We start from the raw sequence: 21803 nt of genomic DNA on the forward strand, positions 1-21803 counted from the left end.
AGGTACACCTAAGGTCAGAAATTAACATAAAAGTCATCTAGAGTTGGTGATATTTCTGAGTCAACTTGCAGACTCCAAAGCAGGAATCTCTTTGGAAGGACCATCTCTTTACCCAGGCAAAACTTCCCAGATAAAGCCTTATAGAAGATGACCTCACAATACAAAGTTACAAAACATTTGTGTTAAAATCAACAAACAGAACAATGGCAGATTAGTCATTCAAGAATTCAGGTAATAAAAAGACCTATTAAAAACTATAAAATGAGTTCGGTTATAAACATTGAGGACACAAATGGATGAATAAAAATAAGATAAGAAAGTAGAAAAGAAAAATTTGAAGAGACAGAGAAGTTTTCATAATGAAAAATATCTCTCTTGAAATTGTATGCTCAATGGACAAAATATACAGCAGATTAGACATAGCTGAAAAGACATAAGTGAATGGAAAAATTATCTGGAATGCATCATGAAGAGATTTCAAAAAGGTAAAATAAAAATGATATTCAGAGACATGGAGTTTAGAATAAGAAAGTTAAAAATACATCCAACAGGATTCTTCTTTTTTTTTTTTTTTTTTTTTTGTTTTTTTTTTTAATTTTATTTTATTTTAAATTTTATTTTATTTTTAAACTTAACATAACTGTATTAGATTTGCCAAATATCAAAATGAATCCGCCACAGGTATACATGTGTTCCCCATCCTGAACCCTCCTCCCTCCTCCCTCCCCATTCCATCCCTCTGGGTCGTCCCAGTGCACCAGCCCCAAGCATCCAGTATCGTGCATCGAACCTGGACTGGCAACTCATTTCATACATGATATTTTACATGTTTCAATGCCATTCTCCCAAATCTTCCCACCCTCTCCCTCTCCCACAGAGTCCATAAGACTGTTCTATACATCGGTGTCTCTTTTGCTGTCTTGTACACAGGGTTATTGTTACCATCTTTCTAAATTCCATATATATGTGTTAGTATACTGTATTGGTGTTTTTCTTTCTGGCTTACTTCACTCTGGATAATAGGCTCCAGTTTCATCCACCTCATTAGAACTGATTCAAATGTATTCTTTTTAATGGCTGAATAATACTCCATTGTGTATATGTACCACAGCTTTCTTATCCATTCATCTGCTGATGGACATCTAGGTTGCTACAAACACATGAAAAGATGCTCAACATCACTCATTATCAGAGAAATGCAAATCAAAACCACTATGAGATACCATTTCACACCAGTCAGAATGGCTGCGATCCAAAAGTCTACAAGTAATAAATGCTGGAGAGGGTGTGGAGAAAAGGGAACCCTCTTACACTGTTGGTGGGAATGCAAACTAATACAGCCACTATGGAGAACAGTGTGGAGATTCCTTAAAAACTGGAAATAGACATGCCTTATGATCCAGCAATCCCACTGCTGGGCATACACACTGAGAAAACCAGAAGGGAAAGAGACACGAGTACCCCAATGTTCATCGCAGCACTGTTTATAACAACAGGATTCTTCTAAAGAGACTATAAAACAACTGGGAAAGAGACAAAATTTGAAGAGATAATGCAATAATTTTCCAGACCTAATAAAATAAATAAATCTTCATATTAAGAAGTACACTGCATCCCAAATTGAAGACATTAAAAAAAAAAAATCCATGTCTAGATGCACTGTAATAAAATTGTAAAACACAAAAGTCAAAGAGAAAATATTTAATGCATTCAGAGGAAAAGAGATAGATAATATATAAAGGAATCACATTTAGATTGTCTCTGAATTTACAACAACAAAAATTTACAATAACAACAAAAGCCATAAGACAATGAATAATATCTTCAAAGTGCTAAGAGAAAGTAACCACCAATCAAGAGCTGTGTATACAGCTACCTTATCACACAAGAGTGAGGGGGAAATGAAAACATTTTCTGACAAACAGAGTTTTCTACTAAAAGATCCTTAGTGAAAGATGAAATTAAACCCAGAAGGAACAATTGAGACGAAGGACAGATTGGGAAACAAATAAGCATATGAGTGAGTCTACAAAAGAACTGACATCAAACAACAACAGCAATTTATTGGGGGTATAAAAGCATGATAATTCTAAAATATTGGAAATAGTTGTCGCTATATGGCAAGTGGGAGGTGATTATTCAGAGTTAAACTGTTCTAAGTTCCTTTGGTGTGTTAAGGAGGCAGAGAAGATGCTGATTAACTTTAGATTCTGTTAACTATTCATGTCAGAATTTTAAGAATAACAACTAAAGTTGATTGAATTTATGTTTTGTTAGATATTCCTGTTATTTAATTAAAACAAACAAACAAAAACCTCTGAAGAGTTACTGCTAAACCTAGTACAACTTCCAAATTTAAGAAGTGTGGGAGTTGGGGCAAGAAGGCAGGAATGTAATAGAGAAAATTCAGTTTAGTAGAATTCAGGAAAGGAAAGAAGAAATAAAGAGAGAAAAGAAAAAAAGAAACAGGATAAAAGGAAAGCACAAAATAATATGATAGAAATAACCCCCAATATGTTAGTAATTATAATAAATGTGTAATGTTTAACTAAAGAAATTATTAGACTGAATTTTTAAAAAATCTAGTTATATGTTTCTTATACAAGACACCTATATATTCTTATGCACGCATGCTCAGTTGTGTCCAACTTTTAGTGACTCCATGAACTGAAGCCTGCCAAGTTCCTCTGTCCATTGAATTTTCCAAGCAAGAATACTGAAGTAGGTAGCCATTTCTTTCTCCAGGGGATCTTTCCGATGCAGGGATCGAACCCATGCCTCCTGTGTCTCTTACATTTGCAGGCAGATTCTTTACCACTGAGCCACCTGAGAAGCCCCATATATTCTTTTTTTACCCATATATTCTTATACATGTAAATTATTGCAGATTAAAAGTAAAAGAATAATAAAAAAAAGTTGGTAACTATATGATTATTGGATGAAATAGACTTCAAGGAAAAAGTATCATTAGGGAGAAGACACAGATGGACACAGGGCTTTGGGCCAGACATTTGAAGATCTGCCACATGATATGGAAGAGAGACTGTACATCTGAAACACACTCTTATTATTTTGTATGGTTCAAAAGGACAGAACCTGTAAGTGAAAAGCATAGGCAGGCAGGTATTGACTCAGTGTATTGGAAGGAATTTTCTAACAGTTAGCACTCCGAAATGAAATGCATTTGTCCCTGAAGGTCTTTAGACCGAAGTGGTGGGGAAGCTGTGGAGGGGATGCGTCGGCTGAGCTAGATGGATGGTTTCCAAGCCAGACTATGCATTGAAATCACCCAGAGAGCTTTTGAAGAACACACATTCCAGTGCCTATTCCCAGACATGATAAGTTGATCCTATATCCTAGGACTCTGCCTTTTTGAACTATTCCCAGGTGATTCTGACAGCCAGTTCAGAATAGGTCAATAGAACAACATTTGGGAACCACTGGCCAGATGACCTCTGAAGTTCCCATGGACTGTAATGTTTGATAGTTTAAATAATCGCTTTGTAGACATTTACCTGTGAACTGGGAGTATTACTAGAAAACAGGAGAGGTAGAATTATTGTTCCCAGGGTACAGAAGAATCATGGAGGCTAATCATATCTGAAATTAGATGTCACTTGGTGAACAGCCTAAGTGCTCTCTCCACTGTTCACAAGCTTTTCAGTAAATTTTGATGAAGGTGATGGATATGGACATATTTTCTGCTCAGAACAAATGGCCCAATAGGCCAACACAGCTTATAGTTTACATCTCCAACATCCTCAGGCTTCATGTAACTGGACTCGGTTACAATTCTACAGCTCCAGAGCAGTGTGTCTAAACTTTTCATATGCATGCACATCATCCAGGAAGTTTAGTAAAATTCAGATTCTGGTTTAGCTAGACTTGGCTGGAACCCAGGATAATAAGTTTCTAACAAAGCTCTCTATCTGCTCAACTTACTACTAGGCATTCAGGAACTTTCTCTTTAGACAAGAGAAAAAGGGAGGCGCTTCTGGTTTTCCAAAGACCTCCTTTAGGCTAGACTATCATTTTGTGTTAGTATCTCTGTGAGTGAATAAGGAGACGAGGAGGCTGAACGTGCAGTATGCTGACTGGATTAGGCAACAGGGCATGGGAGTTAATATAAAAAGTCCAAAGTGGAGAATGGTGACATCTTGAAAACTTAAATATTATGTCCACACATAAAACAGGATCACTGTAAGGACACAAAGACCTACCTGGCCTGTAAGAGGACCAGAAAATTCTGGTCTCAGAGTGGATTTTTTTGTTTCATTTTGATTTGCTTGTTTTTGTTTTCTGAGTTTTTGTCCTTTCATAAGTCACTTAATCTTTGAGAGACTGTTTTTGTCTACAACTGAGATCTACTAACTAGGACTTTTGTGTGCTTTGTAATTTTTTTTTATTTAGGTAAAATTTATATAACATTAAATTAACCACTTTGAGCGACTCAGTGGCATTTATTCCAATGTTACGCAACCATCGCCTCTGTCTAGTTCCAAGATATTTTCCTCTCTCCAAAAGAAAACCCATACCCGTTAAACAGTCCCTGCCTTTTCCCACCTCCCCTCAGTTCCACACAATCACAAATCCATTTTCTATCTCTATGGATTGACCCATCCTGAGTATTTCATATACGAGGAATCACTGTAACGTGTGACCTCTAATGTCTGGCTCTTTTTACTTCGCAGAATGTTTTCTAGATTCCTTCATGATATATCAGTACTTCATTCCTTTAAGGATTAGGGTTAATAATACTCCATCATGTACAAATATCACCTTTTGTTTATCCATTCATATGTTGATGGACATATGTTAATAATCATATGTTAGGATTATTTCCACTTCTTGGGTATTGTGAATAATACTCTGTGAATATTTGTGTATAAGTGCTTGAATACTTGGTTTCATAATTTTCAAAAAAATATATATATATATATTTATTTATTTGGCTGTGCCGGGTCTTAATTGCAACACTCAGGATCTTCAATATTTGTTGTTGCAGGCGCAAGTTCTTTAGTTGTGACAAGCAGACTGTTAGTTGCTGCATGTGGGATCTAGTTCCTTGACCAGGGATCAAACCCAGGCCCCTTGCATTGGAAGCACTGAGTTTTAGCCACTGAACCACCAGTGAAGGCCCCATAATTGGTTATTTTTAAATGTATCATCTCACATAGTTTTCAAATTGGGTTGAAAAGAGATTAGTATTTTACTGACAAGAAACCAGCTCCAAGGGACTTACCCAAGGTTCACAGGCAGTAAGAAGCCCAGAAACTTAAAGCTTCTGATGAGAAGTCCATACTCTTTTAAGCTGTACCGTCGCTGGCTCTGCTGTCTTGACAGTCAAAAAGGAAGCTGTGTATAAAAATGATCAGCGGGCTGTAAAGCCTAGATGTATAAGTTGGTGTTGATAGTCGGTATTCAACTGATGCTACAGGAACAGTTTCCTGCTCGCGAGGTCAGCGCACACTGTCTCTATTATGGCCAGAAGAGAGATTTTAGAATTGCAAAAGGTATAACTGAGTGGTTGGACACCAGCAAAGGAGTTTGACAAGGCTGTCACATCTGTTCAATATTTCTCCTGAAATAAGCATGGGTATTGCTGTTGATGCTTGCCGTAGTGGTATTAAGGTTGGCAGAAGGAGATGATGTAATCTGGAGCAGACTGATGACATCCTGGCTGCTGAGTCTGTGGTTTCTGTGCTCAAAAAACTAGGACCTTTTTAGACGCTGATCATGGCAGCCAAGAGGCAGAATATTTTAGTGGCAGTGCAAACTGCGAGTGAAGAGAAAAAGAGAGTGAAGGGTTATGCTGCCATGGGTTGTTGATAGGTAGTGAGATCTGTGGCCCTCTGGCCTATAAAAGAGAGAGCAGGGACTTCCTGTATGTCCAATGGTTAGGGCTCATGCTTCACCTGCAGGAGACACAGGTTTCATCACTGGTCAGGGAACTAAGATCACACAAGCCATGTGGCACAGCTAAAAAATTTAAAAATCAAAGAGAGAGCAGATGGCCTAGGCAGCATTCATGAAGATGAGGTACAGAGAACCATGTGTCTACTGGGGAGCTGGTTGGCTTCACGTGATCGCACCTCTGGTACATTCTTAATTCTAATCTAGTCCCAGGATCTGATTAGTATGAAATAGCTGTGAGCTGAGCCTCAATTTACAGACTTTTACCAAAAGAGAAGATGAAGATCCGCACAGAGACGTGGCTACTGTCAAGCTGAGTTAGACCCAGAGTGATGACGACGATACCTCGTGAAGAAGAAGAATGACAAGAGGCTGGAAGAAGGCATCATCTGTTTCCAGAATCCCGGAACACTTCCTTCTGAAATAACTCATTCTGTGTGTCTTGATTTCCTGACAAGTAAATCTTGAAGAACAGAACCGGCATTTATCAGGGCCAATACTACTGTGTGTGGGTCTCTGGAAGGATTAGTGGTGGGGTTTTTGAAATCTGTATTTTTGAAGAAATCATTGCTAGATGAGGGTTCTTAGAATCTTCCTTGAAAATCAAAATCTATTTTTATATGACATAGGTTTTTATGGTTATGAAAAGCATACTATTCATTGTGGAAAACTTACTGAAATATGGAAAAGAGGAAAAAGTCATGCAAATTTTTTCAATTTAGGAATAGTCAATTAACATTTATCATTTCTTCTTCCACCATTTTGTCTATATTTACTTTTATATAATTGGGTCCTTATTTTAGATTCAATTGGTTTCATGCTTTAAAAAAAAAATCACTTAATTGTACATATATTTCTGGCTACTTCTCTGGATCCAAGGGTCATTCTAGGGGTTGTTTCCTATAGGCTTTTTATACGATTCCCTTAGAGCAGAGGAAAATCAGAGCCTAGAATTATTTATCCTTTCTAGATAGGAAGCAGCTCAGATTTTTGAGCAAACCACTCTCTGACATAGTGTGCAGCTGCTTGTTTTCTCTGAATGCCTAAGACAGTGGTGAGCCTGTGGCGAATTTCAGGTTCCTTTGGAAACCATAATCTGAAAAGCTATTTCTGCTTTGCAGAATTATGTAGAGGTAACCATGGGAAGAGAGCTTCCCAGATGGCTCACTGGTAAAGAATCTGCTTGCCAATGCAGGAGACCCAAGAGACAGAGGTTTAGTCCCTGGGTCAGGAAGATCCCCTAGAAGAGGAAATGGCAACTCACTCCAGTGTTCTTGCTTGGGAAATCCTATGGACAGAGGAGCCTGGCGGGCCACAGTCCACAGGGTCACAAAGAATCAGACATGACTAAGCTACTTAGCATGTGTTCACGTGCGTGCACACACACACACACACACAACTCTGGGAAGAGGACCACATGGTACCCTTACAGTGTGGTGGAAACCTGTGGCCTAGGGTGGGGGCAGGTGTGGGGCTGGAGGTGGGGAGGGGGACCAAAAAACCCAAACTAGCCACCTTAGGCTACAGGAGATCTAGAAATTACTCTGGAAAGTCCTTTTCTTTCCTTCTGCTGGTCCAGCGCCTAAGCACATTTCCAAGTCCATTGAGTCTCATTTTCTCCTGTAAAATCTCCTGCATCTCTCTCTCTCTCTCTCTCCCCACTTTTTACTTCCAGTCTTCCAGTTTAGACTTCACAGCCTGGCTCTTTGCTCATAGACTGGTTCAAGATGCTCCCCAATTCTAAGCACTTCCTATGGCCAGTTAGTTAGCCTCCACTTCCTGTCTCTTGGAACTTCCTCCCCTAAACTCCACTCCCCACAACCCCTGTGAGGGAAGCCAGGCACCTGACTCCCCTGAGACCACCTCCTTCCATGGAAATAGAGTAATGCTGACCAGCCCTCAGCTTCCTCTCATTTCAGCCCAAATGCCAGTCATCACCATCTGCGGCATTCCAGTCCCAGCATATGGCACGTGGAGATGGACCAGGGCTTCAGTTCTGTGGATCTAGGTGAGCTGTGCACTCATCCCCAGACATCTGAGCCACCCCAGCTGAAGTCCCAGTCACCATCGAACAGAACACATCACCCAGGTGAGTCCTGCTCCAACTCCTGACCCATAAGATAGAAAAAGACTCTGTGGACCTTTTATCAGTGCTTAAACTTTGCTGTGTTCAAATCACCAAGGGTCTTGTTAAAATGAAGGTTTTGACTCATTAGGCCTGGAGTGGAGCCTGATATTCTGCTTTTTAACAAGCACCCAGGTAATAATGCTGTTGTTGCTTTGTGGATCATATTTTGAGTAGAAAAATGGACTGAGGAGTAAAGTGCATCTTCAGGGCATATTACAGGTGCATTTGTACAATTTTTCAAAGGGTTTTCACATCTGGATTGATTCATCAAACAGTTTAATAAATTGAGAAGTATCTGCCATTAAGACAGTCAATTTATAGCAGAGTTTCTTCAAGTGTAGTCTCTGGATCCACTTGAATCCATATCACCTGGATTGTATTGCATCTTTGGGGGAGTCAGAATAGGAGGGTCAGGAACCACCATTTCCAACAAGATCTCCAGGTAATTCTTAAACACTTTCAAATTTCAGAACTACTGGTAAAGTAGAAAGGGGACTTAATTAAGAGAAGAACTGGCTTTTAGTTCTGAAAGTGAAAGTGAAGGCACTCAGTTGTGTCTGATTCTTTGTGACCCTATGAACTGGAGCCCACCAGGCTCCTCCATCTATGGGATTTTCCAGGCAAGAGTACTGGAGTGGGTTGCCATTTCCTTCTCCATTTAGTTCTGATTTGGGGTCCTAATGGCGAGATAAGCACCTCTTCTTTCTGGGTCTCAGTGTCCGCATCTCTCACCTGGAGACAGGTTGCTGAACAGTAACCGTTTCTGTCTCTGATGTGGTGTGCATCCTGCAATTCCTCCTCCAGGCCAACTGAGTGTCTCCATCTCGTGTCCTCTCTGCACACTGAAGCTTGGAGAGCACACCCTCTGCCCCAAAGAGGACATCTGTGTCTGGCACCATCTTCTTCCCCGCTGCCTTCCTTGGCTCACCGAAAGGAGGTATGATCAGAAAGCACGTAATGGGGAAAGTGCCGTTTTATTCTTAAATATTTTAAAAAGCAAATATTAGGGTAGGAGCCAGTGTCTCCTCCAAGTAACACATATCTGTCTTTGATATTGTAATTAAACTTAAATCATTTCTTAAATTATATGTTTTAAATGGCAAATGCGCAGCCTGGAAGGTTTCCTCTTGCCTTGAGCACCACTGGGTAAATGTGTTCATGACTGAATTAGCAGACCTTTGATTTTAAAAGGGCTTTTCGGTGATCTTTTATGGTAGATTAAAAAGCAATTTACTAATTTACAGTTCATAGAAATTTGGTGCCCTCCTTGAGTTTTGTACATCAATTCTGTGCTAACAAATGTGACTCAAGCTCCAAATGTTTCATCTGGGGACAGCAGGAGTCACACACAACCTTAAGCTCACAGTCACGTCATCAGTAAAACTATTTTGTGACCTCCTTCTTCCTGCTCAGCAGAAGCCCCTCTTAGGAATCCCTTAACCTGTAGTCATCTGCCAAGAGTCTGTAGTCAATGTGGGGGAGGTTTAACCAGCAGGCCTGGCAGGACCACCTTACTCGTTTGCCCGTCTTTTCTCTATTCTCTTTACTATAGTGAGTAATCACAGTTGGAAGATGATTAGGTGACCAATATTTTATATAGGATGGATGAACAACAAGATCCTACCCTATAGCACAGGGAACTATGTTCAGTATCCTGAGACAGGCCATAATGGAAAAGAATATGAAAAAGAATGTGTATATAGATACAGATATGTAAAACTTGATCACTGTGCTGTAAGCAGAAGTTAATACAACATTGCAAATCAACTATATTTCTGTAAAATTTTAAAAAAGAAAGGCAATTAGAAAACGGGGTCACCTAAGGGCTCTCACTCCTGGGCATGGCTCTCTAGCAACCCAGAAGACTAGTTCCATAGTGTAGACACCCAGTATGTTCCACTGCTGCTGCTAATTCACTTCAGTCATGTCCAACTCTGTGCGACCCGATAGACGGCAGCCCACCAGGCTCCGCTGTCCCTGGGATTCTCCAGGCAAGAACACTGGAGTGGATTGCCATTTCCTTCTTCAATGCATGAAAGTGAAAAGTGAAAGTGAAGTCACTGAGTCATGTCCGACTCTTAGCAACCCCATGGACTGCAGCCTACCAGGCTCCTCCGTCCATGGGATTTTCCAGGCAAGAGTACTGGAGTGGGGTGCCATTGCCTTCTCCGAGTGTGTTCCAACTGATAATAGAAGTAGTAGTAGTAAATACAGGTAGGGTACTTACTGTGTGCCAGTTGTTAGCTTATTAAATCCTCACAACAACCCTGAATTCACACCATTTTTAATGCTTGTTTTTTATAATTGAATAAACTGAGACATAGGTGAAATACTTTCCCAAGTTCTCAGAAGCAGTAAACAGTGGAGCTGAGATCCAAACTTAAGAGATTTGGCTCCAGATCTTGTGCCTACAGCCAGTGTGCCTCCCTGCCCCCTCGCTCATGGCCAGGAGGCTCTTTCCACATGCACCTGCTCAGTTTCAGTCTGCTGGTTGGTTTTCAAAAGGAAGTAGCTATTACTTACACTGGGGCCAGGTAGCCAAAGGCAGCAGAGGAATGCTTTTAAAATTCAACACACACAGAGGAAATATCAGACATCGTGACCCCCTCCCTTTTTCCCTTTCAAATTTAACTGCAAACTATATCTCAGATTTTGACAAGTCAACTCAAGACTATAACAAGTGAAACTGAGAGTTTCAAGCTACTGATGGAGAACTGAGCATTTTCCTTGGTTCTTATGAATGAGTCTGCCTTGTTTGGGGTTGATCAAAGGCCCTTGGCTTGCTGACAGCCTTCTGTGGAAGGAAGACGGCTGATGGAAGGTGCTGGGTTTGCCTTCACTATAGCGGCAGAGTTGGGGGCTATCGTTATAGACTGGGTGTTCTCCTGGCTTTCTCAGGGAGTTGCCAATGTGGAGGGAATTCATATCATCATCAGAAAGCAGAAGAAAGAGCTGACCTGAAACAGTTCAAAGGAAGGCATTGGAAGAGGGGAGGGATGGAGATGTTCAGCCTAAATGCGGACTCTGACACTCCCTATGACAAGCAAAGCCACAGTCGACCCAAAGTTATCCATCCAGAACACTTTGAAAAAATCACGTCTTTAAATTGGGAAATAATATAGAGCCAGGTGTGCTTATTCACACGCTTTTTTTTTTTTTCCCAAGGGCCCCCTCCCCCAATTCACACAGGTTATTTTCTTGGGCTCCAAAATCACTGCAGATGGTGACTGCAGCCATGATATTCAAAGATAGTTACTCCTTGGAAAAAAAGCTATGACCAACCTAGACAGCATATTAAAAAGCAGAGACATTACTTTGCCAACAAAGGTCCCTCTAGTCAAAGCTATGGTTTTTCCAGTAGTCATGTAAAGATGTGAGAGTTGGACCATAAAGAAAGCTGAGTGATGAAGAATTGGTGCTTTTGAACTGTGGTGTTGGAGAAGACTCTTGAGAGTCCCTTAAACTGCAAGGAGATCAATCCAGTCAATCCTAAAGGAAACCAGCCCAGAATATTCATTGGAAGGAGTGATGCTGAGGCTGAAACTCCAATACTTTGGCTACTTGATGCAAAGAACTGACTTATTGGAAAAGACCCTGATGCTGGGAAAGATTGAAGGCAGGAGGAGACGGGGATGACAGAGGATGAGATGGTTGGATGGCATCACAGGTTCGATGGACATGAGTTTGAGCAAACTCCAGGAGTTGGTGATGGACAGGGAAGCCTGGCATGTTGCAGTCTATGGGGTCGCAAAGAGCTGGACATGACTGAGTGACTGAACTGACTGACTGACTGTGCTTATTCAACTGCCTTGTCTAGGCCTTATTCTTTTTAAAAAAATATTTATTTGTTTGGCCGTGCTGGGTCTTAGTTGTGGCACATGAGACCTTTAGTGGCAGCATGCAGACTGTAGGATGTAGTTCCCCAGTGAGGGATGGAATCCACCCTGCATGGGAGTGCACTGGGTAGGTGGAGTCTTAGCCACTGGACCCCAGAGAAGTCCACAGGTCTTCTTGAACCTGGCATATCTGTTGAAAGACAAATGCTTTGTTCCAAAGGCAGTTGCTTCATAATTGCTGAGTAGGAATGAGTAGGAGAAATACCTGGAAACTGGGATTCAAATTTCATAGCCTCTTATCATCCTTGAGTGTTCTAGTCCATTTTCATCTCAATTTTGCATTTCCCTTTTATCCTTCTCCCACCATGGAATGGCAGTTTGGGAAGCAAGTTATGCAGCTTTTCTGTGGCAATGGAGCACCCCCTAGGTGGGGAGAGACAGGGCGAAGTAACCTCAGGTCATGGGGGAGCCCAGAAGGCTGGAGGCTTTGTTCTTAAAGATGTCAGGGCCCCATAAATAATGTGACGGCTCCAGCAACATGCCTTGTAGACTCCTAGCACCTCCTTTTCTTAAGCCATTCCTAGATCTTGGCCAATCCAGTGTGTCCAAGCCCTTTGGGGAGGTTAGAATGTAGGCCTGGGGAGTTGGAGTCTGGTCTCCTCTTAGGAGAAAGAAAGGTCAATCCTCATCCCAATTCCCAAGAAGGGTCATACTAAAGAATGTGCTAACCTCTGGATGTGGGGAGAGAGCAGATTAGCCAAGATGGTATGTGCTCAGGCTCTCTTGTCCTGCGGCCTCTCTCTTGCCCCACGTTTTGTAAATAATGACTATATAACAGTCATTTATAGCACTGTACACGGGCGTCATGAGGGACTCACTTGGTCACAGGTTTTGTGTGCAGTGCAGATATGTGAGCTCCACCCATAAAGTAGCAGGAATTGCTGCTGCGTCGCGTCCGTGTATATATAGTATAGGATATAGTGCGAGGACTGCTCCAGCCACTGCATCATCCAGGAGAGAGGTTGAGTGCAGTTATATTGTGTTATGTTATGTCCATTGCTACCGCTGCTCTGCTGGCCAGAAGAGAATAAACGTGTCTGCAGTTCCTACGGCTTTCGTATTCCTCTGGCATCTTAGCTCTTGCCTTGCGTCCCCTGGGTCCAGAGAACAGTGCAGACGGTGTGAACAGCAGGACAACTGGCGCTGTGAACAGGATGAAGAGCAGTAGAGTTGGCATCATACACAGGATCAGTAATACATCGGACAGTTGCACTCATCTTCCATGCTAGTAAGGTCATGCTTAAAATCTTGCATGCTAGGCTTCAGCATTATGCAAGCCAAGAACTTCCAGATGTTGAAGCTTGATTTAGATAAGGAAGAGGAACCAGAGATCAAATTGCCAACATTCACCGGATCACAGAGAAAGCAAGGGAATTCCAGAAAAACATCTACCCTGTTTCATTGACTACACTAAAGCCTTCGACTGTGTGGATCATAACAAAATTAAAGAGATAGGAATACCAGACCATCTTACCTGTCTCCTGAGAAACCTGTATGAGGGTCAAGAAGCAACAGTTAGAACCCTGTATGGAACAACTGATTGGTTCAAGATTGAGAAAGGAGTACAACAGGGCTGTCTGCTGTCACCCTGTTTGTTTAACCTATACACTGAGTGCATGAGAAATGCTGAACTGGATGAGTTACAAGCTAGAATCAGGATAGGCGGGAGAAGCACCAACAACCTCAGATATGCGGATGATACCACTCTAATGGTAGAAAGTGAAGAGGAGCTAAAGAGTCTCTTGATGACGGTGAAGGAAGAGAATGAAAGAGTCGGCTTAAAACTATTAAAAAAACTAAGATTATGGCATCTGGCCCCATCACTTCATGGCAAATAGAGGCAGAAAAGGTGGAAATAGTGACAGATTTCCTCTTCTTGGGCGCTAATATCTCTGTAGATTGTGACTACAGGCAGGAAATCAGAAGGCGATTGCTTCTTGGCAGGAAAGCTGAGACAGACCTAGATAGTGTGTTGAAAAGTAGAGACATTACTCTGCTGACAAAGGTCCATAGAGTCAAGGCAATGGTCTTCCCAGTGGTCATGGATGATTGTGAGAGCTGGACTGTCAAGAAGGCAGAACACCAAAGAATTGATCCCTTCCAACTGTGGTGCTGGAGAAGGCTCCTGAGAATCCCTTGCACAGCAAGATCAAACCAAGCTTAAGGGAAGTCAACCCTGAATTCTCATTGGAAGGACTGATGCTTGAGCTGAAACTCCAGTATTTTGGTCATCTGATGTGAACAGCCAACTCATTGGGAAACTTCCTACTTCTGGGGAAGAGAGGGCAGAAGGAGAAGAGGGGGTCAGAGGATGAAATGGCTGGATGGCATCACTGAGGCAATGGACATGAACTTGGGCAAATTTTGGGAGATGGTGAGGGACACAGAGCCCTGGTGTGCTGCAGTCCATGGAGTCACAAAGAGTCAGACACGACTGGGCAACTGAACAACAACAACTCCTCTTAGTATCCCTAGACTTTAAGATGGTGGTTTTGCTTAATTGACTATGTCAGCGTCTTTGACTGAGAAGATCACAGCAAACTGTGGAAAATTCTTAAAGAGATGGGAATACCGGACCACCTGACATACTTCCTGAGAAACCTGTATGCAGGTCAAGAAGCAACAGTTAGAACAGGACATGGAACAGACTGGTTCCAAATTGGAAAAGGAGTACATCAAGGCTGTATATTGTCATCCTGCTTATTTAACTTATATGCAGAGTACATCATGAGAAATGCTGGGCTGGATGAAGCACAAGCTGGAATCAGGATTGCCAGGAGAAATATCAATAACCTCAGATATGCAGACGACACCACCCTTATGGCCTCTAAAGAACTAAAGAGCCTCTTGATGAAAGTGAAAGAGGAGAGTGAAAAAATTGGCTTAAAGCTCAACATTCAGAAAACGAAGATTATGGCATCCGGTCCCATCACTTCATGGCAAACAGGTGGGGAAACAATGGAAACAGTGACAGACTTTATTTTGGGGGGCTCCAAAATCACTGCAGATGGTGACTGCAGCCATGAAATTCAAAGATGCTTGCTCCTTGGAAGAAAAGCTATGACCAACCTAGACAGCATATTAAAAAGCAGAGATATTACTTTGCCAACAAAGGTCTGTCCAGTCAAAGCTATGGTTTTTCCCAGTAGTCATGCATGGATGTGCATGGATGTGAGAGCTGGACTATACAGAAAGCTAAGTGCTGAACACTGGACTGGAAGAAACACAAGCTGGAATCAAGATTGCCAGGAGAAATTTCAATAACCTCAGATATGCAGATGACACCACCCTTATGGCAGAAAGTGAAGAGGAACTAAAAAGCCTCTTGATGAAAGTGAAAGTGGAGAGTGAAAAAGTTGGCTTAAAGCTCAACATTCAGAAAATGAAGATCATGGCATCCGGTCCCATCACTTCATGGGAAATAGATGGGTAAACAGTGGAAACAGTGTCAGACTTTATTTTTTGGGGCTCCAAAATCACTGCAGATGGTGATTGCAACCATGAAATTAAAAGACGATTACTCCTTGGAAGGAACGTTATATCCAACCTAGATAGCGTATTGAAAAGCAGAGACATTACTTTGCCAACAAAGGTCCGTCTAGTCCAGGCTATGGTTTTTCCTGTGGTCATGTATGGATGTGAGAGTTGGACTGTGAAGAAGGCCGAGTGCCGAAGAATTGATGCTTTTGAACTGTGGTGTTGGAGAAGACTCTTGAGAGTCCCTTGGACTGCAAGGAGATCCAACCAGTCCATTCTGAAGGAGATCAGCCCTGGGATTTCTTTGGAGGGAATGATGCTGAAGTTGAAACTCCAGTACTTTGGCCACCTCATGCGAAGAGTTGACTCATTGGAAAAGACTCTGATGCTGGGAGGGATTGTGGGCAGGAGGAGAAGGGGACGACAGAGGATGAGATGGCTGGATGGTGTCACTGACTTGATGGACGTGAGTCTGGGTGAACTCCGGGAGTTGGTGATGGACAGGGACGCCTGGCGTGCTGCGATTCATGGGGTCGCAAAGAGTCAGAAACGACTGAGTGACTAAACTGAACTGAACTGAACTGAAGTGCTGAAGAATTGATGCTTTTGAACTGTGGTGTTGGAGAAGACTCTTCAGAGCCTGTTGGACTGCAAGGAGATCCAACCAGTCCATTCTGAAGGAGATCAGCCCTGGGATTTCTTTGGAGGGAATGATGCTGAAGTTGAAACTCCAGTACTTTGGCCACCTCATGCGAAGAGTTGACTCATTTGAAAAGACCCTGATGCTGGGAAAAATTGAAGGCGGGAGGAAAAGGGGATGACAGAGGATGAGATAGTTGGATGGCATCACTGACTCCATGGATATGTGTTTGAGCAAGCTCTGGGAGTTGGTGATGGACAGGGAGGCCTGGTGTGCTGCAGTCCATGGGGTCACAAAGGGTCAGACACGACTGAGCAACTGAACTGAGTAATGTATCACCAGAAGCAGGACTGGGGCAAGGCAGGGAGATGACTGCTTTAGAACTGATAGAAATCATGCTTTTTCCAATTTTCCAGGTGCTAAAAAAAGAGAGTCTAGACTCAGATTTGCCCCTTCATTAGTTTTGAGATTGCCTCTGTATTTCTCCCCATTATCCTTATATCATCGCTAGAGAGAGGAAATTGAAGTGGCTGTTGTTCCTCATGTGTGCAACTGTTTCTTTTCCCTTTGTCTTTAAAAGTTGACGCCACTTCTGCCCAAACTGTGCCTTGCTCTGTCCTCTGCCCCTTCTTCCTTTCTCGCCCATGGTCTCATCATTTTCTCTCTGGTTTCTCCTCCACCTTTGCCAGTCTGGCCCTCCCCTCCCTGCTTTTAGCTCTCCCCGTGCCCTCCTCTCCTCATCCTTCCTTTACTCCTTATTTCCGTAAATTAACATATTATGAGCATTAACTGGCAGCTACCCTGAGAAGAGAGGAGGTGGGGGTGGGGGGAAGAAAACATTACCACCAGGTTTGAACTAATTCCTGCTGCCAGCCCTGAGTCCTGTGGCATTTGCCATGGGTGTGAAATTGCAATAAGCAAGGGTCCGTGCTTATATTTCTAACCTTTCCTCTGTTGGTGCTGGAGACACGCATTGAATGTTGAACAGTCATCCCATGCTGTCCCCTTTTCAGGGTATCACCTATCCTTTTGAAAGAGAATTGAGAGAAGCTCAGATTGGCGGTGGGGGGAGGACGAGGGAAGTATCTAGAAATACAGCAGGTAAATAGTAATTTAGCATCTGAGTAATGAGCTGCTTCAAAACGAGACATTAATTTTGTAAGAATTTACCTGGAGCATAGATAGACAATAGATAAATAGAAGGGCTTCCCTGGTGGCTCAGACAATGAAGAATCTGCCTGCAATGCAGGAGACCCTGGTTCGACCCCTGGAGAAGGAAATGGCTACCCACTCCAGTATTCTTGCCTGGAGAATCCCATGGACAGAGGAGCCTGGTGGGCTATAGTCCATGGGGCTGCAAAAAGATAGATAAATAAAGATATTTATATCATTCAGAACTATAGAAGAAAATGTTTCTAAAATCACCCTACATTCTTTTAAAAGGGATGAAGCATTGAGAATGGTGAGAAAAAAGAGGTTCAAATAAGGATAAAAATGCAGCCTTTGACATCATTCCCACCTGTCTTAGCAGTGTGTATTCTTCGTCTCCACATGTAGCGTTCATTAAGCAGATGTTCTCTGCAGCCTGCGGGCACTCAGTACTTGAAGGAAAAGAATCTTTTATAGCATCCAGTCTCGTGACACACAATACGTGTAACACATGTCGGCTGTAACTCTGGGCCAGGCCCTGTGTTCATGTTTATAAATATTATCTTATCCCACCCTGAGACCAGCCCTATGAGGAAAGTAAAATGATTACCCTATTTTTGAGAAGGGGAAACAGCCTTGAGAGGTTAAGTAAAATGCCAACGTCAGAGCGGTGGCCATGTACTCGGGTTTTTAGCAGATGCCTTGATTTCTTCATCTTTTGGTTTTCTTTAAATTGTTTGAAGGTATTCCACACCCAATCCAGCTACCCAGTGCCACCCTTGAAGACTGGCAGACAGGCTGCTTACGCTGCCTTTCACATGTCACCAGGTTTAAGGCGGGGGCTCTTGTTTGCTTTCTAGGTCTCAGGAAACAGATTAGGGAATGTAAGGCAAGTGTTTTTTTCCTTTAAGAACTTGGCGGAAAGTTGAATTCTGGTTATTTTCAAACCCACTCCTATCCCATTTGCCCAGTCTTCATCACACAGCCCATCCCTGGCTTCAAAGGAGGCTGGGAGATACAGTGCTGTGCCTGGGGGCTGCTGGGGTATTGTCTCTTGCTAAAGGAAGGCGATTGTGGGCGAGGGAAGAGGACAGCCCGTCACCAGGCCATTAACAGACTCTATCAGAGTGCTGGCCTGAAATTTTTCCTTTAAAAAAACACCAAGATTTACTTAAATAGTATAAACAGGTCTTAGAAGGATCCTTCAGGGACTTAGTCAATTTTCAAGCTATGTATACTTGGCCATGAAATATTATTAAGCATCAAGGACCTCTACTTGGGTCCAAGCTTTGTGACCTTGGACACACTACTGATAATTACTTTCTCTCAGCTTATTTTCTCATCTGTAATTTTGTCCTGATAATACCAACCCTAACTGTCGATAAGGATAAGGATTAAATGTAATAGCTGAAGAAAGATCCTGGCACAGAATATTTGCTCAAAATTATGCCTCTTTATTACAGTTCAGTCAATAAGTTTTTAATACTTTTTGATAGGAGAAAAGAGAAGGCAGAAGTGGGAAATTTGTGTACAGAGGTGAGCTGAAAGTGAAAAGTGAAAGTGAAATCGCTCAGTCCTGTCCAACTCTGCAACCGTATGGACTGTAGCCCGCCAGGCTCCTCCGTCCATGGGATTTTCCAGGCAATAATACTGAAGCGGGCTGCCGTTTTCTTCTCAGGGGATCTTCACAACCCAGGGATCGAACTCAGGTCTCCTGCATTGCAGGCATATTCTTTAGCCTCTGAGCCACCAGGGAATCCCTCACAGAGGTGAGTTAGCCAAAATAAAATGAAAGAATAGTTGGGAGTATCAAGAGAAAAATATTTTTACTGAAGTAAAGTTGATTTACATATAAGTGTTTATATTTTAAATTAACAGTGAGTTAGTTCAACTAGAGTTTAAAAGATATATTTTTCCACAGTGTTCTGAAAACATCGTTATTTTGTCTTCATTCTTAGAGAATATTTTTGCTGGATATAGAATTCTGGGTTAACAGTGGTGTTTCTCTTTCAGCATTTTAAATATTTCTCTTGGTCTTCACTGTTTCTGACAAGAAGTCAACCTTAATTCTTACCATTGTTTCTCTGTGTGTAATGCACTATTTTTCTGTAGCTACTTTCAAGATTTTCTTTCTCTTTGGTTCTCAGGAGTTTATGATGTACATAGAAGTAGTTATTCTTTGTATTTTTTCATACTATGGTTTGCTGAACTTCTTGAATCTATAGATTTATATCTTGTGCTAGATTTTGGCAATTTGGGTCATTATTACTTTTTTCTGATCCATATCCTGCTTGTCAAGTCTTGGGACTATAATTTCACATGTTTTAAACTTTCTGATATTGTTCCACAGATTCTTGGGGATCTGTTCATGTTTTTCAATGTCTTTTCTCTCTCTTTTTTGGGATGAATAATTTCTGTTGATTAAGCTTCACGTTCACTGACTTTCTTCTTTGTCATCTCTATTCTTCTCCTAAGCCCAACCAGTGAATTTTTATTTTAGGTATTTTATTTTTCACTTCTAAGATTCACATTTGACTCTTCTTTTAAATAGTTCCTATTTCTGGGGCTTGAGAAGGTTTAGACCAGGGGCTGGGATCTTTGATGCGGGGGTTAAAACTGTGGATTCCCAGTCATTTTATCAAGGGTCTGGATAAATGGCTGGACAGGAGAGTTTTTCAGGTTTGGGGCTCAACTCAACAGGATACTTATTACTGGTATTGGCAAAGAGTGAAGCCAGACTTCTTGTCCTGCCAGCCTCACCCCTTCGGCAGCCGGTACGAGCAACAGCAGGGTGGTTACCCTCCTGGTTACAGCTCTGGCCGCGGGACGGGTGGAAATGGACCCAACCTTTATTCTGCATGTGAGACCTCCGGACACCCCTCTGAGACTTCGCTTCCACCCAAGGAAACCACATCTGTAGCTGAAAACCAAGATGAAGATTCACTAGAAGATCCAAATCTCCACTTGAATATTGAGGAACTCAACAAAGAATTTATGGTGAAAAGTGAAGAGCTCTACCAATCTCTCATGAATTGCCACTGGCAGCCTCTCGATACAGTGCACTCAGAAATCCCAGACAAGACCCTCCAAGAGCAAGATGCTCATTAAGCTACCCAACTACCATATTTATTGTGTCTTGTTTTGTTTTTGTTTAAAAAGTTCTCCCAGGAAGGCACTGGATTGTGTGTATAAATACAGATTCTTGAGAGAATGTAGTGTAAATAAACGTTACCAGCACGTTCAAAAAAAAATTAAAAAAAAAATAGTTCCTATTTCTCTGCTGCGATTTCCTATTTGTTCATTCATTAAAAGCATATTTTCTTTTATGTTCTTGAACATAGTTCTAACAACTATTTTAACTCCTTGTCTACTAATTTCAGTTTGTGGGTCATCTTTGAGTTGATGTTCATTGATTTCATTTTCTCTTGAATCTTGGTCACAGTTTTAAAATGTATTTATACATTTGGATTATATTGTGTACATCGATGATACATTATAAAGACCCTGGATTCTGTTTTGTCTTTCTGAAAATTATTATTTTATTATTAAAACAGGCAGCTAACTTGGCTGGACAGCAGCCAAAATCTCATTCAGCACTTGTAGTCTTAGTGTTCCCACCCAGAGTAAATCTACATGTTGAATTTACATTACCCTAATTTTCCTCTTCTTAGCTGCTTCTGTAATTACAGGTCCAGAGTCTCAGGAGAAAATAACTATGCATTGGAGGTTATACTTTATGAATCAACTTATTTTTGTGATGGAAAAAATAGCAGTGCTATTATTGACAGATTAAATGAGAAGCAGTTTAACTAAGGATAAGTGGCTGGAGTGAGGTCACCATAGTGGTGTTAGGATTTGAATTGAGTGTTTCCAAATTCATTGCTTAGTTCAGAGAACATATTGATTAACTATTGATTGATTTGTGACAAGTTAGATCAATGAACATAGATGAGTTCAAAATAGATACTATTATTCAGTTGTGAGTCTTAAAAGGAAAATCAAATAGAAGACTTCAGATCTCCTTTTTTGCACAGATCCCTGTTAACATCAATTAGATTGTGTCCTGCTATGATATTCTAATTTTAACAAAAGGAGAAAATGAATTGATTTTAGTGTTGATACTTCTTAACATTTAAAAGGAAGTACTTCCACTGAAAAATATGAACACCTTAACCATAGAATAAATGGCTTGACATTTGTGAGAGCAAAGTAGTCAATACAAATATTGAAAAATAAATCATTAACCTCACTATTTCTAAGTTCAATTTCAAAAACTTGAATATGTCATTAATATATTTTTCCTTCTACTTTCTCTTGATTAAGGCAGCCTCTTTCACAAGGAAGGAGTTGGCTGTTTTCCCTGATATGCATGACTCTTGGATAGACTCTTAGATTCTCAATTCTTCCCTATCTCCTCACTGCTTTAGTATCAAGGTCCCCCATAATGAGCAGGAACAACAATGAGACAAGAGTTAGTCATGCATCTTGATGGGTTAGTAAATATCAGACCCTCATAGGAGCATTCCAGGAAAGGCTATATTCTCTCATTTGAGTGTCTTGACATTGAAAATGAAGCAAAGCTAGGAATTCATTTATAGGG

At 41.5% G+C, this 21803-nt stretch overlaps 1 protein-coding gene across 1 annotated transcript; it reads left to right on the top strand.

Annotated features, from left to right (window-relative positions):
- Window positions 1-5392: 5392 nt before the first annotated feature.
- LOC123464537 (putative uncharacterized protein C6orf52) lies at window positions 5393-20435 on the top strand. The gene is made up of 4 exons (XM_045162168.1): window positions 5393-5513; window positions 6990-7083; window positions 8846-8978; window positions 19958-20435. The coding sequence occupies exons 1-4, from the start codon at window positions 5393-5395 to the stop codon at window positions 20309-20311; spliced, it is 702 nt and encodes a 233-aa protein (XP_045018103.1). The 3' UTR covers window positions 20312-20435.
- Window positions 20436-21803: the final 1368 nt, after the last annotated feature.

The sequence above is a fragment of the Bubalus bubalis genome, chromosome 11, assembly GCF_019923935.1.
Source record: "Bubalus bubalis isolate 160015118507 breed Murrah chromosome 11, NDDB_SH_1, whole genome shotgun sequence".
Lineage (NCBI taxonomy): Eukaryota > Metazoa > Chordata > Mammalia > Artiodactyla > Bovidae > Bubalus > Bubalus bubalis.